The 16,306-nt window shown below is 50.2% G+C and overlaps 1 protein-coding gene across 2 annotated transcripts; it reads right to left on the bottom strand.

The window, feature by feature from the left end:
* Window positions 1–11,292: 11,292 nt before the first annotated feature.
* RMI2 (RecQ mediated genome instability 2) lies at window positions 11,293–15,254 on the bottom strand. 2 transcript variants are annotated; one of them, XM_078074797.1, is made up of 2 exons: window positions 14,851–15,254; window positions 11,293–12,009 (listed from the first exon to the last, which is right to left on the bottom strand). In XM_078074797.1, the coding sequence occupies exons 1-2, from the start codon at window positions 15,158–15,160 to the stop codon at window positions 11,945–11,947; spliced, it is 375 nt and encodes a 124-aa protein (XP_077930923.1). In that variant the 5' UTR covers window positions 15,161–15,254; the 3' UTR covers window positions 11,293–11,944. The 2 variants fall into 2 exon arrangements, with proteins under 2 accessions (XP_077930923.1, XP_035926158.1); XM_036070265.2 differs by having other exon boundaries at window positions 11,293–12,524.
* Window positions 15,255–16,306: the final 1,052 nt, after the last annotated feature.

Raw genomic sequence — 16,306 nt, forward strand, 5'->3', positions numbered from 1 at the left:
TACCCCCACGCTTGCCCGAATGCCCTGTTATCACCATCTTGAATCTTAATAGTGTTTGGTCCAGTGGCCCTGTGTTTCCATTTTACGCTGGGCCCCACAAGTTTTGTACCTTGTTCTGCTTCAGAGCCACTAATCCCTAGATTCTCGGGTGCCTGAAACAGGTCAGAGTTTCCATAAAGCAAGGGGCTGGCCAGCGACAGAGCCCCTCCAAACAGGGCACCCTATCTCTGGCTCTAGAGTAACCATCCTGCAGCTACTTCCTAAAGGAGCCTTAAACAGCTTGACTGTTTTAAGGATTAGCAGCCCACTTGCACAAGAGTGGGTCCGTTTCACAGAACTGTGAAATTATTAGGAACAAGAGGGGCCAGCGCTAAAGGGCTGGGACCCCTTATACATATGCATTCTGTGCTAAAAACCCCTGGGAGGCACAGGACCCAGTCGGCCTTATGGGGTCCCTGGAAGTGGCCCATCCTGAGCAGGACAAGTCTCCACAACCCTTTTTTTTCAACGTTGGAACAGCTCCCAGGGTTGAACAAAGGTGATGTTTGCACCATAGCTGGCCCAGCTCAGCAGCAGACCAGCTGTGTCTCAGTGGCCCTGGTGGATCAAACCCACAGCTCAGGCCAGTCACCCCGGGCTCTAGCCGGCCAGCCTAACTGGGACCAGCCATTCCCAGCTGTGTTCCCGGATCTGAAAGGCCCTTCCCTTCCTGAGAAGCCTCTTTTGGGGTTTCAGGAAGGAAGTGGGGACAGAGAGAGGAAACCACAAACCCTTATAACTCTAATAACAGTATCACCTTTGGTCGGCACCCCCCTCGGACAGACGCTGTGGTCACGGGGAGAGGGTGTTCCACTGGCTGCATTTCATCCTGAAACCACCCAACAGCTCTGAGAGGCCCACAGATGGAGACCAGCCAGCAAAGCTGGGTCATGGACGCCCTGGGTCCCTCTGGCCTGGGGGCCTGAGATCACGTTTGCCTCTGCACCTTCTGGACCAGAGGAGCCCGCGGTGTTGGCCATGGCCAAGTTTCATTCTGCTGACAGAGGTTTCTCTTGAAGGAGACTGGTGAGGCCAGGGCCCAGCCAGCTCATCTGTCCCTGGGAACAGAGAACCCCAACTAGGAAGGGAAAGTAGGACTGTCAGCTTCTGCATCTCTGAAGATAGCCTTATAGAAGGATGGAAGGACCCAACACCGTGCTTCTTAATCAAAGGGTGAGGGGTTCCTTGGCTCCAAGAGGACTTAAATGTCACCTGTTTCCTTTTCCTGCCCGGTCCCCAAACTCGGCCTCCAGAGCCTTTCGTTTTGAAGGCTAAATTTAAAGCCAGGACGAATCCCTCCTCTCTATCCCTGACACCTAGCCCTGTGCCCTAGCCAAGAAGGCTGGTGACGGGCAGGGTCCTTGCTCCTGAGACCAAGTGGGCAGTACCTGGAAGACCCTCAGACATAGGCATGAGCTCTTTGCCCCTTTTGTAACTGTGGTGACCACCCTGAGAGCCAATTACACCCCCTTAAGCCTTCTGGGAACACTTAAGTCCTGGGCACTGCAGAAAGGATTAAGTCAACTGAGAAGAGGCATGTTTTTCCAATTAGTTATAAACCACCCATGTTGGAACTTGCGCAAAACTGGCCACTGGCTTTCATATTACCCAAGAGTCCTTGCTCGATCTTTCTCCATTAATAAGTTCACGGGGCTTTCAAGCAAATTTGGTTCTAAAGGCCCATGACCATGGAATAAACAGGATGCTCACAGAGAAATGCCTCCACCAGAAGGCTAAAGCCCAAAGTCTCATCTTCCATGAGCCAAGCAGTGAGGGAACAGATGGAAATTCGCTTAGACCTACCAAACATTTCCTACCTCGGGCTCATTAACACACGCCAATGTGTGCAATTATGTTTATGTTGGAATTGGATATGCATTTTACTACATGCATATTTTTTTTTTAAGCAGATTTTTTCCCACTGACATTTCTCTCCCATGCCAAGTCTGGTCCAGCCTGCCAAACTGGGGAGATCAAGAGCTTGAGCCAGTGAGCTCATTCTGAAAGAGCCTTGTCACAAGCCAGAAAAGCAAAGAATGTGGGGAAAGCAGGGAAAACGCCATTCTCACGCTACGAAGACAAGGCAGACTTGCAACGGGCAGGGCAGCTCTAGCATCAGGGGAGGGAAGACGAATGGGTCAGAGGAGTTTAACAAGGTCATGCTTCTTCCCATTTTGCCGATGAGGAAACAGGCTCATGGAGGCCATGCGTCCCAGGTGCCACACACATTGAGTTGTGGGGGAGCTGGGATTTGAAGCCATGTTGTCCAGCTTAGAACCCACTTTATCCCTTACGTGGTTGTATCTAGCAGGTGGTCCTTGTGATGGCCAGAATTCTAGGATGCCTTCCCAAGATCCCCACCCCTCGTGCAGACACATGGTTCCCAGTTATTCAATCCAACCCTTACTGAGGTGTTGCTGTGAAGGCACCATGGGGAGGTCATTAGTGTCCCAAACCAGCTGACCTTGAGACAGACGGGCCTGCCCTTATCATATGTATGCTTTCAATTGGAGCCCAGAGGGCAGAGGGGGAAATCGGGGATTGGGAGCTCAAGAGTTTGACACTGTTTCTGGCTTGAAGATGAAGGGGGATACGTGGCAAGAAATGGGGGTGGTCTCTAGGAGTGAAGAGCAGCCCCCAGCCTGCAGCCAATGAGGGAATGGGGGCCGCAGTCCTGCAACCACAAGGAACTGGATTCTGCCAACAGCCTGAATCAGCTTGAAAGCAGATCGTCCCCAGAGCCTCCTGCAAATAGCCCAGCCAGCCTAACACCTTGATTTCTGCCTAGCGAGGCTTTGAGCAGAAAACCCAACCGTGCCGTGTCAGATGACCTACTGAGCTGGTGGCAATCTGTTATGTGGTATGATGGTCCCTCACGAATGGTCTCAAAGCACATGTCCCAGCTGTCACACCGAGCAGAGACTTGGAGTTCTCCTGTGCCCCCTCTGGGGCCCCCGGAGGCCTGACGCTGCCTCTGGAGCACTGGTCCTTCTCTAAAGGTCCTTCTCTAAAGCATACTAAGAGGACCAGCTTTGGAATTAGAAGATGTTTCCAGGGCCTCACCTGTCTTCTCACTGCCGACCTCAGGGCGAGCCACGGGACCCAGACCCGTGCTGCCCAGTACCACCCGCAGCCATGGGCCACAAAAGGCGGTTTACATTCAAATTCATTAAAATTAAGAATTCAGCGGCACCTGGGTGGCTTAGTTGGTGAAGCGCCTGCCTTCGGCTCAGGTCATGATCCCAGGGTCCTGGGATTGAGCCCTGCATCCGGCTCCCTGCTCAGCAGTGAGTCTGTTTCTCCCTCTCCTTCTGCCCCTCTGCCTGCTTATGCTTGTTCGCTCTCCCTCTCTCTCTCTCTCTCAAACAAAGTCTTAAAAAAAAAAAAAAAAAAAGAATTAAGAATTCAGTTAGGTAAGATTGCCAGACAAAATGCAGGACACCCAGTTCAATTTGAATGTCAGAAAACAATTTTTTAGCATAACTAAATCCCAAATATTGCATGGGACATAAAGAATATTAGTTTGTCTGAAATTCAAATTTAACTGGGCAGCCTGTGTTTTTTTTTTAATTAATAAAGGTCACCGGGGTGCACAAACACCAGTTTTAGATCCACAGAATTGTGACAAAAGTAGAGAGTTCCCAACTACCTCACACCCAGATCTGCCTATTGGTAACACCTTAAGTTAGTATGGCACATTTGCTGCAAACAGACTGATGTTATTAATTAAAGTGCATACTCTTTTCGGACTTCCTCTTGTCCTGTGCCCTTTCTCCGGGCAGAATCCCACATTACACTGAGCTGTCCGGTCTCCTTAGGCTCCACCTGATCTAAAAAGCCACCTTTGGCTATGGTCCCAGCTCCCCCTGGCTTTGACAATTTCTCAAGCGTTCCCCGTTTTTGATGACCTTGACAGTTTTGAGGAGCACTCGGCAGGGATTTTGTCGCATGTCCGTCAACTAGGATTTGTCTCAGGTTTTTCTCATGGTGGAGGGTAAAGCTTGGGGGGGAGGGGGACAAGGTCACAGAGGGTAGGGGTCATTCTCACCACACCCTACCAAGGGCAAATCACACTCTCAACGGGACTTATCATGGCTGAGGTTCACCTTGGTCGCCTGGCTGAGGTGTGGGGGTCCAGGTTTCTCCACTGGAAAGCTACCCTCTCCCCTACACCTTTCCACGGGGTCTTCTTTGGAAGGAAGTCACCACGCACGACCCACACTTAAGGAATGGGAGGCATCCTTTATTTGTTTGCTAAATTTGGCAACCCTACCAGAGGCCTAGATGCACATCAAGTGCTCGATAGCTCGATGAGGCTAGGGGCTGCTATACTGGGTGCACGGCTCTATTCTAGGTCAAGGAAAAGCAAACAGGCTACCCAAACAGGTCATTCACAGACCACCGGTACTATTGTTCACTGAATATTTTTCCTTCAAATGGACTCACTTTTTAAAAAGGAGACCTGAGGGGCGCCTGGGTGGCTCAGTTGGTGAAGCGTCTGCCTTCGGCTCAGGTCATGATCTCAGGGTCCTGGGTTGGAGCCCCGCATCGGGCTCCCTGCTCAGCGGGGAGTCTGCATGTCCCTCTCCCTCTGCCCCTCCCCCTCCCTCTTGCTCCTCCCCCTCCCTCTTGCTCTCTTTCTCTTAAATCAAATCTTAAAAAAAAAAAGCCTTGATATCACTACCTTGCGACACCCTAGCTGCAGCCCAGCACCGAGGATGATCCAGGACACCCAGCGGGTGCAGCGGGTAGGTGGTCTAGCCCGGTTCCTCCGTGGGGGCTTTTCCCATCCTCTGTTCCTCCTCCTCAGGGAAGCTGGAGGGATGAGTGGCTTGGTCCTGGTCCCAAGAGTTCCTGAGTTCTTCATTTGCCCTTCCTTCGGACTCCAGGCGCCCCATCTGAGAAGGCAAAAGGCTCAGCGGTCAACCAGCCCTCGGGCAGCTCGGACTAACCCCCAGGTGCTCCCGGCCAGAAAGCCATAGATCTGTGGCTGCTACACCTGGTTGGTTATAAGACTCACCGGGGAGCTTTCTAAATGCTTACATCTTCCTGAGCCCTGCCCACACGAATTCTAATTAAAGATGTGGGGAGAGAGGAGGTTGAAAGCAGCCCAGGTGGGCCTGAGAATCAGCCACGTGCCCTAGTCCTGAATCTTCCGGGCGTCCGCACGGGCTCGGAGGTGCTCTGGCGAAGTCTTGGCTCCCAAAGGCAACACGGCTGTGCCCTGGAAGACCCCAGAGCGGGGCAGAGCCCCGGCTGACTTTCCAAAACAGGCCCTGCCTATTCGATGGAAACTGATAGGTCTGCTTTCCCTCCGTGCCCAGAGAGTTAGGTGCCAACAGACCCTTCTGAGAAGCTCTCTTCCTTTCCCTATTTGCCCAGGGGGGAGGGAAGTCCAATGGTTAGGTATTTCCACGTTCTGGGGCCTCATTGCTTCTTCTTCTTAATCCTTCTTGCCTGGATCTCTGGTCCCTCGGATCAGGGACAGAACCAGACGGCATCCCCTCTGGGTTGTCACCCACTGCATTTTGGGGGATGAACTCGGTTTCTTGGGTTCCACAGGTCACCAATGGAGAGGAGTGGTGCTCAGGATGGGTTATACCCAAGGCTTGCCCACAGCACGCTCAGGTGATTTCGATGATGAGATTTAGGGAAGATGCAGGGCCTCTGGACCAAGCGAATGCACCTTTGCCTTTGGGACAGACATGTACTTTTTGGGGACAGAGGGCAGACTGGGTAGGTAGAATACTTTTGGGGGACAGAGGGCAGACTGGGTAGGTAGAATGCCTCCCCCAAAGAGGTCCGTATCCTAATCCCTGCGAATGTTACCTTTGCAGACTTCGCAGATGTGATTAGATTAATGGCCTTGAGATGGGGGAGGTTATCCTGGTGAGCCCGATTTGATCACAGAAGTTTCTGGAGCTGTAAACCAGAGAGAGGAGGCAGAGTGGGAGGTCAGAGATTTGAAGCATGTGTAGACACCATGCTCCACAGGGAACCACCACATGTCTTTTGTTCACTGTGTGTGTCCCCAGAGCCTGGAACCCAGCAGGTGCTCAGTAAGTGCTTTGTGATAGAAAGACCAATGAGGTGACCATCTTTTGAGCACCTGCTAAGACAGCCACGTAGGCAAGCGACTTCACCTCTCTGACCCCAAGTCACCTCTTCTGTACCGATGACAGAAATAAGGTTCAGAGAAGTGAAGCCCACTCACCCAAGGGCACCCAGTTAACAGGCAGTAGGGCAGGGGTTCAAAAGCAGGACCACTGGAACCCATCCAACACTGTCCCCCTCCCGCACCCCCAAGATGGCTTGGCCACGATGGGCAAAACTCCCAGGGTGGACAGCTGTGAAGCTTCTCAGTTTGTTCCTTTGCGTCCTGCGGCTTTCCATTCCTGTGCCTGGCGGTCATCCCGTTTCTGACGGCGCAGGGCAGCAGTGTCTGCGGCCCGCCGACAGGGGGAGCTAGCACCTAAGTGGAAAGACCAGGAGCTTCCCGAGGGGGTCCGAGGACTTAGAGAAGAGCCAGCTCAGAATGAAGGCCATGGCCACCTCCCCGACAACGGGGGACATCAGCTGGCCTGACACCTCTCTCTGCCACAGGCTGCCGGCTAGATGCTCTTGGGCAAAGAACTGCATCCCTTTACCGGGGGGGTGGGGGGGTGGCGGGGGGGGGGTGGGGGGGTTGGGAGATGAAGGTCCCAGAGACACTGACACAATAAAATGAAGTAACATAGGGGAAATCTCCTAGCACAGTCCCTGGCATGTAATTCCTGGTTGAATTTGCATTTTTTTTTTAAATCAAGAGATGTTTACTGATTCCCGTAGGACTGTAATTTCAGATTCTGCCCAAAGTGCATTAATTTGCCCTTTGGGGGTGGGGGGGGTGCTCCGCTGTCTCCTCTCTTTTCCTCCAGCCTTTTTTTTTTTTTTTAATGTTATGTTAGTCACCACACAGTAAGCACTCCTCCAGCCTTTTTTAAATCAAGTTGTCCGTTTGTACTTCAGAACGCTCTGCTCTCTCCAACATTCTAGCAAGCACCCTCAGGCCGGTTATACATTACCCAGGGTACTCAATTCAAAGGGTGCTTTTCATTAGGCATGGCCTGTAAGGGCTCCTCTTGTTTGAAAACTGTTGTGTGCCAAGTGTAAACTCAAGAGCATTGTTCCCTGTGGATTCCCTCTGTCTTCCGACCTAAAATGCAGCCATTCACCCAACCTTTGCTGACAGCCCACGTAGGTTTTGCAAGGCCCTGCTTGGAGCAGAGATAGATAAGACCTGATCACATCACGGGAAAGCCTCCTCCGATGGGTACAGAGATACTAACAGATGATTTCAGAACAATGTATGTGCCTATCTATAGAGATCCCCACTGAGAAGGGGCATCTACTCCGGTTCCCACGAACCTAAGGTAGCATCCTGTGAGGGAAGAACTAGCTCCACGGCTCCCTGCTAGCTCCACGGCTCCCAGGGACTGACCTCCAAGTCCAAAGTTAGCGGGGAAAAGGCAGGACCAGGACTGGAGCCCCGGTGTGCTCAGGCACTCTCTCCCTTATCCTAAGCAGGCAGGGGCTCCCTGGAGACATCCTCTTGCACGCTGCAAAATGCCTGCTACAATGTAGGTCATTGTGGCTGAAACTGCTTTTTTTTTTCTCCTTATCCTTGCAAACAGGCAGCTGTTCGGTGGTGAGTCTAGACTGTGGCCTGGGCTTTAGCAACACCAGCCCTAGCCCATTTGGTGGCCTGACAACTCTCAGGGCCACACAGTCATGCCTGAGACCCTGGGGACCTGAATGTCACCCCACAGTGTGTCCATCCGAGCTTGTTCCCTCCTCCGGCATTAAATCATACCGGAATGGGCCAGGACACAGAACCCTCGACCGTTTCACGAGGTCACTGCTTCCCTTTCCTGCTTCACCTGATGCATCAGAATTTTTCGGTAAAACTTCGGCTTTACAAGAAGACGCAGCAGGAATGACAAGGGAACTCTGATCCAAAACCAGCTAAATGAAGGGTGTGTGTGTGTGTGTGTGTGTGTGTGTGTGTGTTTTCTTCTTCTAATGTAAAGCAGTTCCAAGAAAAGTGAAGTCACTGCCTAGGGTGCTTATTTTCAGTTCTTAGAAAAGAGACCATTTCAAAAGGGAAGCTGGGTGGCGGGAGCACACACAGCCTGCCCTCATCTGCTGGGGAAGTGGGGGGGGGGGGAGGCTTGCTGATAAACCAACTGTGATTTGGCTCCAGAAAACTAAAACCCCCAACTGAGATGCGTTTTCGTTTAGTGATGTCAAGGAGGAAATGCTATGAATCGGTGAGAGCTATTAATATTCGGGGGAACCACAACGGCTGGGGCCACCATGCTGAGGTGACACACTTCCAGCACGGAGCCCCTGGGAGCCACAGGCAGGGCGCGGGGACTGTCAGAAAAACCCCGGGCACCCTCTGGTCCCCACCTCCCACACTCCTGACAGAGGTCACTGCCCAGGCCACCCTATCAGCTCAATCAGCATTTCTCAACCAGGCACTATTTACCAAAGTTAGGTGAGGACAAACGGCACAGGAGACAGGGGAAGGTTCTCGGCAGCCTGGGGTCTGTTTTCTAGCAGGAAAGCAGGTTTCGGGGAAGGGGGGAAGGCTCAAGAGAGCAGACTTCTGGGTAGGTCCCAGATCGAGGACTCCTATTGGGAGCCCCGTAACAATGGTGAAATCATGTTTTCGGCTGAGGATCCTGTAACGGAGATCCCATGGACTATGTCAGAATTAAATGTCCGTGTAATCAAAGCAACTGGGCCACGGTCCCGGCCAAGAGGAGCCCTAAGGAGACACGACAACTAAATAGAACAGGGTATCCTGGACGGGATTCTGGAACAGAAAAAGGACGTTAGAAAAAAAAAATGAAGGAAGTCTGAATAAAGTACAGACTTTAGTTAATAATAACACCTCCGTGGCGGTTCATTAATCCTAACAAATATGCCATGCTAACGTAAGATGTTAATCATAAAGGAGACTGGTTGCAGTATATGGGAACTCTATGTACTGTCTCTGCAGGCTTTCTGTAGATCTAAAATTATTCTTAAAAAAAAAGATTTTTTTTTTAAAGGCAGTCGGTGGCTGTAAGGACTCACTCCTCCTCCCAGAAACAATCACTCGGTGCCTGCCATGTGCCAAGCGCATGGACAAGTGATTTCTGTGCATCTTCATTTATTCCTCATATCGGTGCCAGGAGCTGGGGGAAATCTGCATTTTTATGAGATGAGCAAAATAAAGCACAGAGACATTCGTTAACTTGCTCACAGTCACACCGCAAGTTTAACGACGCATAAAGGGCTCATGTTCAGGTCCACCCGCTGCAAAGTTCCTGATAAAGCTCGGCAAACAGTGCCTGAAAAATCCCCAAACTTTGAACAGAAGCTGGCTTGAAACCAAGCTTCAAGCAGTCCACAACCCCAGGTCAGTAATAAAAACAGCGTGTGCTTTCCAATTTGCCTTGCCTTTAGAAGTTTAAAAACATAAAATAAAATAGAACTACCATCAGAAAAAAAAAATTGCAAATGCAAAACACCAAAACACTGACAACACCAGATGCTGGTGACGACATAGGGTAACGAGGACTCTCATATGCGGCTGATAGGAGAGCAAAGCGGTGCAGCCATTCCAGAAGACAGTGCTAAAGACTGAGCATGTGTCCCCTCCGCCACATTCCTACGTTGAAACCTAACCCCCGATGTGATGGTATTTGGAGGTGGGGCCTTTGGGGGGTGATGAGGTCATGAGGGTGGAGCCCCCATGGGTGGGATCAGTGCCCATAAAAGAGGCCCCAGAGAGCTCCTCACCCCTTCCACTATGTGAGGACAGCCATCTATGAACAGGAAGAGGCACCCTGAATCTGCTGGCATCTTGGACTTCCCAAAGCTTCCAGAACTGAAAAAATTTTAAATGTCGGTGGCTTTAACCACCCCCACCCCCACAGTCTATGGCGTCTTATAAGAGCTGCCTGAATGGACTGAGACAGTCTGGCAGTTTCTCCCAAAAGCTAACACAGGCTTATGTATGACCACCATTGGTGCTCCCAGGCATTTAGCCCATAGAAATGAAAACCTGTGTCCACATAAAACCTGCACACGAATGTTTCTAACAGCTCTATTAATAACCGGCAAAAATTGGAATCAAACAAATGTCTTTCAATAGATAACTAGGGTACATCTATACAATAGAGTATTATTCAGCTATCAGAAGAAATGAGCAATCAAGTTACCAAAACATACAGAGGAACCTTAGATGCACATTGCTAAGTGAAAAGAGGCCAGTCGAAAAAGACTATATACCATATGATTCCAGCTATCAGACATTCTGGAAAAGGCAAACTATGGAGACAATAGAAAGATAAGCGGTTGCCAGGGGTTGAGGGAGAGGGAGGGGTCAACAGGTGGAACACAGAGGATTTTCAGGATGGTGATACAATTCTGTACAACACTATCATGGTAGATACATGATATTATGTCTTTGAGAAACTTGTAGAACTATGGATCACAAAGCAAGAACCCTAATGAAAACTGTGGACTTTAGCTAGTGATGTTTTATCAATGTGGCTCCTCAATTATAACAAACGTACCACACCAATGCAAGGTATTAACAATAGAAGAACCTGAGGGATGGGGGCGCCTGGGTGGCTCAGTCGTTAAGCGTCTGCCTTCAGCTCAGGTCATGATCTCAGGGTCCTGGGATCGAGCCCCACATCGGGCTCCCTGCTCCGCAGGAGGCCTGCTTCTCCCTCTCCCACTCCCCCTGCTTGTGTTCCCTCTCTCGCTGTGTCTCTCTCTGTCAAATAAATAAATAAAATCTTTAAAAAAAAAAAAAAAAAGAACCTGAGGGATGGGGTATATGGGAACTCTGGACTTTCTGCTTTTTTCTATAAACCTAAAGCTACTCTAAAAAATAGTCTATTTTTTTAAAAGTAGGCTCCTCGCCCAACGTGGGGCTCGAACTCATGATCCCGACATTAAGAGTCCCATGCTCTACTGACTGAGCCAGTCAGGTATCCCCCAAATAGTCTATTTTTTAAAAAGGGGGTACCTGGGTGGCTCAGTTGGTTAAGCGTCTGCCTTCGGCTCAGATCATGATCCCAGGGTCCTGGTATCGAGTCCCGAGTAGGGCTCCCTGCTCAGCGGGGAGTCTGCTTCTCCTTCTACCTCTGCCCCTCCCCCTGCTCATTCTCTCTCTCTCTCAAATAAATAAATAAATAAATCTTAAAAAGATACAGCATATAAAATAATTTATTAGTGGTAGAAGATCAATAATCCAACAAAACTCTACAGGAATGTAGGAATATAATATTTACAATCTTGGGAAAAATAAGGTATGGGTAAGAGAGCAGTGAATATAATTACAACAAAAAGTCATTCCACCCAGAAAATGTCAGAACTCTAAGATGCTTACGCTGCACCCCTTATACAGTGCTGTCTGTCAATTATATTTCAATAACACTGGGAGGAAAAAAAGAAAACAAAAAAAACCCTCTACACCAGGACGTTGCTCCCTTGCAGCATCTCACCAGAAGTTACGAGGCAGACGTTTAGTTAATGCCTAAGAGTCATTCTCAGTCTTGATTTTAGTTTCAACAAGAAATTTTCTAAGTGTTTCAACAACTCCAAGTGAGGAAGAATGGCAGGTGTTAACCCTCGGTGTCTCCAGGAAATGTACCTTAACTACTCGGAGGCCCCGAGAGCAGAGAGAGCGGTCTTTGAGAGGCTGCTGGTGCCCACAGCAGGAAAAAACTGTTTTGACTTGCAAGCTGGACATGGAAGTCGTTGATGGGAGAAGAGGCGGGCCATGATGTCATTCCCATTTCATGTGGTCTACTTCCCGGCCCCCAACCACAGTTTAATCACCACGGGCAATGAGCGAGATTCAACCTTGACATCGTAAAAACAGGGTCCCAGCGGCAACGGAAAAAGTACCATCACTTATAAAACCTGGAAAATGCAACATGAGATTTCTGCGTGCTTTAAAGAGCAATTAACACACATAGACCGAAAGGAAGGGGAAAAAAACAACAAACAAAACGGAGCACACATCTGCTTTTCATCTGCAAACAGTCGGCAAAGCAAGGGGCATCGAGGGCTGAGTTAAGTGAAGTGTCCCAGTGCTTAGAAATCCTACCTCTGGACTCCTTGGTCAACCAAAGCAAAACTCTTGGAGAAACTTATGAGAAATGTACATGGAATGCTATCTGTGAAATCTACATGGTATAAGAACCTAAATTGTTTCATGATTTCGGTGGTTTATTTTTTTTATTTTTTTAGGATTTCGGTTGTTATTAGCAAGGGTTCCAATGTCATCTAAGGAATATTCCTGTGTAAATCTTCCACTTCTAGCTCCCACATGCTTTCGTGGATGGGGTTATCGGAGAGGTCTGTCATCTTCACAGCCTGAAGGCACGGCTCGGGGCTACACGCCTGCACCACTCCCATTACCATCACGTACTTTCCTACAAGAAGAGAAGCCCTTGGTGATGTTCACATTGATACAAAAACGAAATAGATACCCCATTCTTCAGAGCTTAACTTTATCAGAGAAGCAAGTTAGAGATAAAAAAAATGCAGAGAGTAGATACCAACATTTAACTTGGGCTTCTGGTTTAAAAATCATAAAACAAAATTGCAGCAAGCTACCATCATGCACAAAACAATCACGTCTAAGAAATGGAAGAGACTCACATCTGAGTTAGGAGTTATAATTAGACTGTTCTAAGGCAGGGGCAAAACCCCTAAGCTTTTCTCTTATCTCTGTTTCTTGCCCAATGCCTCGGAGTATGTGGCTGATCTCTGTGCACAGGACCAGTCCTCTTTCTGCAAAGATATCCCCTGATGGCCCCAAAGCAAATCCAACTTTCCCTTGATGCCCAGAGGAGCTGGGCACGCCACAGCACCCTGCCATGCCACCCCGTTGTTCCAACTGCCCAGCACCAATCCCTGCCACCAGCTGGGCACATGCTAGCAAATCAACAGAGCAGGCTGCCATTGGATGATCTCATGACATATTAACCACGACTCTCTTCCCATTCCCTTGGGGAAGTGGCTCTCCTTGAAAGCAAAACTTGGCCAGTCTTAACCACACAAAACTCAACAGTGTAAAAAACTCCAAACACAGCAGGAAGGGCAGGCACTCTGCCAGCTCCCACTGCATGCCCCTTCGAGGCTGCTTTAATCACACTGCTTCTAACAGCAGGGCTGAGTTTGCTTGCAGGCCCCCCGGGCTCTGGCTGAAGGAAGCCTGGCAAGCTGACACCTGCCTCTCTGGATTGCTACCCCTTGCACGATGCACCATGTAATTAGGTTCCTCTGAATCCACCTCCAGATTTTACTTGATCAAGTAACATGGGGCTCCTCAGTGACAGGAGCTAGTTCTCAAACTGCACTTTGCCAATACCTCCCAAAAGACTCTCAAATGCTGGTAGAGAGAGAACCCCCAGAAAAAGAATGACTGAGGACCCAAGGAAGGACGACCAAGCCCAAGGAAATCCCAGCCAGGGGAGGGTAACAGGAAATCTACATGAAGGCACACACAACTAAAGGGATGGGCTAGCTCACTGGCATGAGCTCGCTCTTCTGGCAATTACACAGCCTGGTTAGTAGGGTTCATTCTACCCACACCCTCTCTGCCCCCAGCAGTGTCTCCCCACTCTCTCCCCACTCCTCCACCACACCCGCTCCTTTCCACCAGGCCTTCATCCGCTGGCCTGGACCAGACCAACCGCTTCCAGTCGCTCCGCCTCCAGCTGCTTCCTCTTCACAACCATCCCCACCCTGCTGGTGCCGTGATTTCTCCCAAATGTAGCTCCGGCCTCCAGGTACTTGAATTTCTTAGGCTGTTCGTATGTCATGAAATCGTCCTCTGATTTTTTGACCCATTTGAAAATGTAAAAAAAAAAAAAAAAAAAATGGCTCGTGGCCATTTGAAGAGGCAGCAGCCTGTGGTTTGCTGATCCTGTGCTTCAATAATGCAACAGCGGAGAGGACAGAGAGAGGAGGCTGAAGGATGGGGCAAGGGGTGGGGAACAGGAGCACAGGAATGACAGTCATGAAGTCTTGAACCCTCAGTGTGAGCCCGGCACTGTGTTGAGGCCATTTTTCTTTTAACTGAATCTGCACAACAGGCCCCTTTTTGACCCAGGCAGGACAGATCCAGAAAGGTTAAGAAAAATGCTCCAGCGGTTCAGCTGGAAAAGAACAGAGCCAGGAATTCAACATAATGCTGAAGATACAGAGGTCATGAAGACAGTCCTGGTCCTCCAGTGGGCTGGCCCAGTGTTTCTCAAAGTGTGGCCCCACGGCCAGGCCATCCGCATCAGCAACACCAGGGAGCTGGTTAGAATGCAAATTCTCAGCCTCACCCAGACCTACAGAAACTCTGAGGGTGGCAGCCAGATCTCTGCGAAGTAACAAGCCTTCGGGGTAAGTCTGAGCACCCCGCTGATTTAAGAGGCAAACATTTGAGAACTACAGCCTAAGGCAGTTCCAAGAAGGAGAGGTACTGGAGAGCTATCTATTCCTAGAAGTCAGGGAGGGCTTCCAGGAGGAAGGCACACTCGAGTCTAAACGTTAGGGATGAACAGAGGCTTCGTGGTAACAGCGTTTTTCAAAACTTGATGGGGGAGGGGAAAAAATCATCCGTGGGAAAGGGACTTGGGCCTGGCCGCGGGCGGGGAACAGAAAGAAAGGGTACCGTGGCGGGGGACCGGCCAGGGACCGGCCAGCCCCGCCCTCCGACCGCCCGCAACCAGGGTCAGCTCCGCGTCCGAGTCCGGCCGTTACCTGGGACTAGGCAGGGCCGCCCGCGCGGCACCCGCTCCAGGCCGCGCACTGAGAAGGCCCCGCTAGGGTCCCGCAGCCGCGCCTCGTCGCCGCCCGCCGCCACCACCGTGCCCTGCATCCACACGGTCACCAGCTCCAGGGGCCCGCGGCCCGCCGCCGCCCGCGACAGCCGCCACGCACCCGGGCCGCCCTCCGCGTCGCGCCGCAGCTGCTCCGCCAGGACCTTGAACGGCGGCGACCGCGGTAGCCGCACGGCCGCTGGGCCGCCGCCAGGAACCGAATCCCCAGCCCCTGCAGCCGCGGCCGCCATGCTGCCCCGCCTCCACTTTCCCGCCAACTTTGATAGGCAGCGGGGCCCGGACCGTGGCCACCAATCAGAGGCGCTCTGGCGAAACGGAGCAATGGTCGGCGTCAGGAGGCGGGGCTTCCCGGTCCAGCGGCCTCCTCCAGCCTTCGGGAGTGCGCATGCGTACGTCAAGTAAATAAACGTTCCCAACCCATGAATGAATGGGTGAAGCGAATTACAAGAGAATACATAAATGAACGAGGGAGGGAAAGAACTTGTTTCAACGCATCTCAAGATTTGATGTGCATGCAAGTCACCTGGAGAATGTGAGTATTCATCTTTACATCGCCTTGCATAGTAGGATTACTCTGAGGTTAATCAATACTAGTCAATACTGGAAGGAATAGTAGCTTGATGAGCCCATGAATTTTGGGAGTGATGAAGAATCGAGTCAAGGGAGAAGGCTGGGATGAGGACAGGGACAGCTCGTAAAACTGCCCCTTTCATAAGTCAATCAGAGAAAGACAAGTATCATATGATCTCACTGATATGAGGAATTTGAGAAACAAGACAAAGGATCATAGGGGAAGGGAAGAAAAAATGAAACAAGATGAAACCAGAGAGGGAGACAAACCATAAGAGACTCTTAATCTCAGGAAACAAATTTAGGGTTGCTGGAGTGCTGGGGGGGTGGGAGGGATGGGAGGAGCTGGGTGATGGACACTGGGGAGGGTATGTGCTATGGTGAGCGCTGTGAATTGTGTAAGACTGATGAATCACAGACCTGTACCCCTGAAACAATTAATACATTATATGTTAAAAAAAAAAAAAAGAAAGAAAGAAAAAGATAGTAGGAAGGGAAAAATGAAGGTGGGGAATCGGAGGGGGAGACGAACCATGAGAGACTATGGACTCTGAGAAACAAACAGGGTTTTAGAGGGGAGGGGGATGGGGGGATGGGGGGATGGGTTAGCCCGGTGACGGGTATTAAGGAGGGCACGTATTGCATGGAGCACTAGTGTTATACGCAAACAATGAATCATGGAACACTACATCAAAAACTAATGATGTAATGTATGGTGACTAACATAACATAATAAAATAAAATTAATTTAAAAATTGCCCCTTTCAGTACTATTTTTATTTATTATATTTTAATAACAAAATAAT

This window comes from Halichoerus grypus, chromosome 6 (genome assembly GCF_964656455.1).
Source record: "Halichoerus grypus chromosome 6, mHalGry1.hap1.1, whole genome shotgun sequence".
In the NCBI taxonomy this organism is placed as follows: domain Eukaryota; kingdom Metazoa; phylum Chordata; class Mammalia; order Carnivora; family Phocidae; genus Halichoerus; species Halichoerus grypus.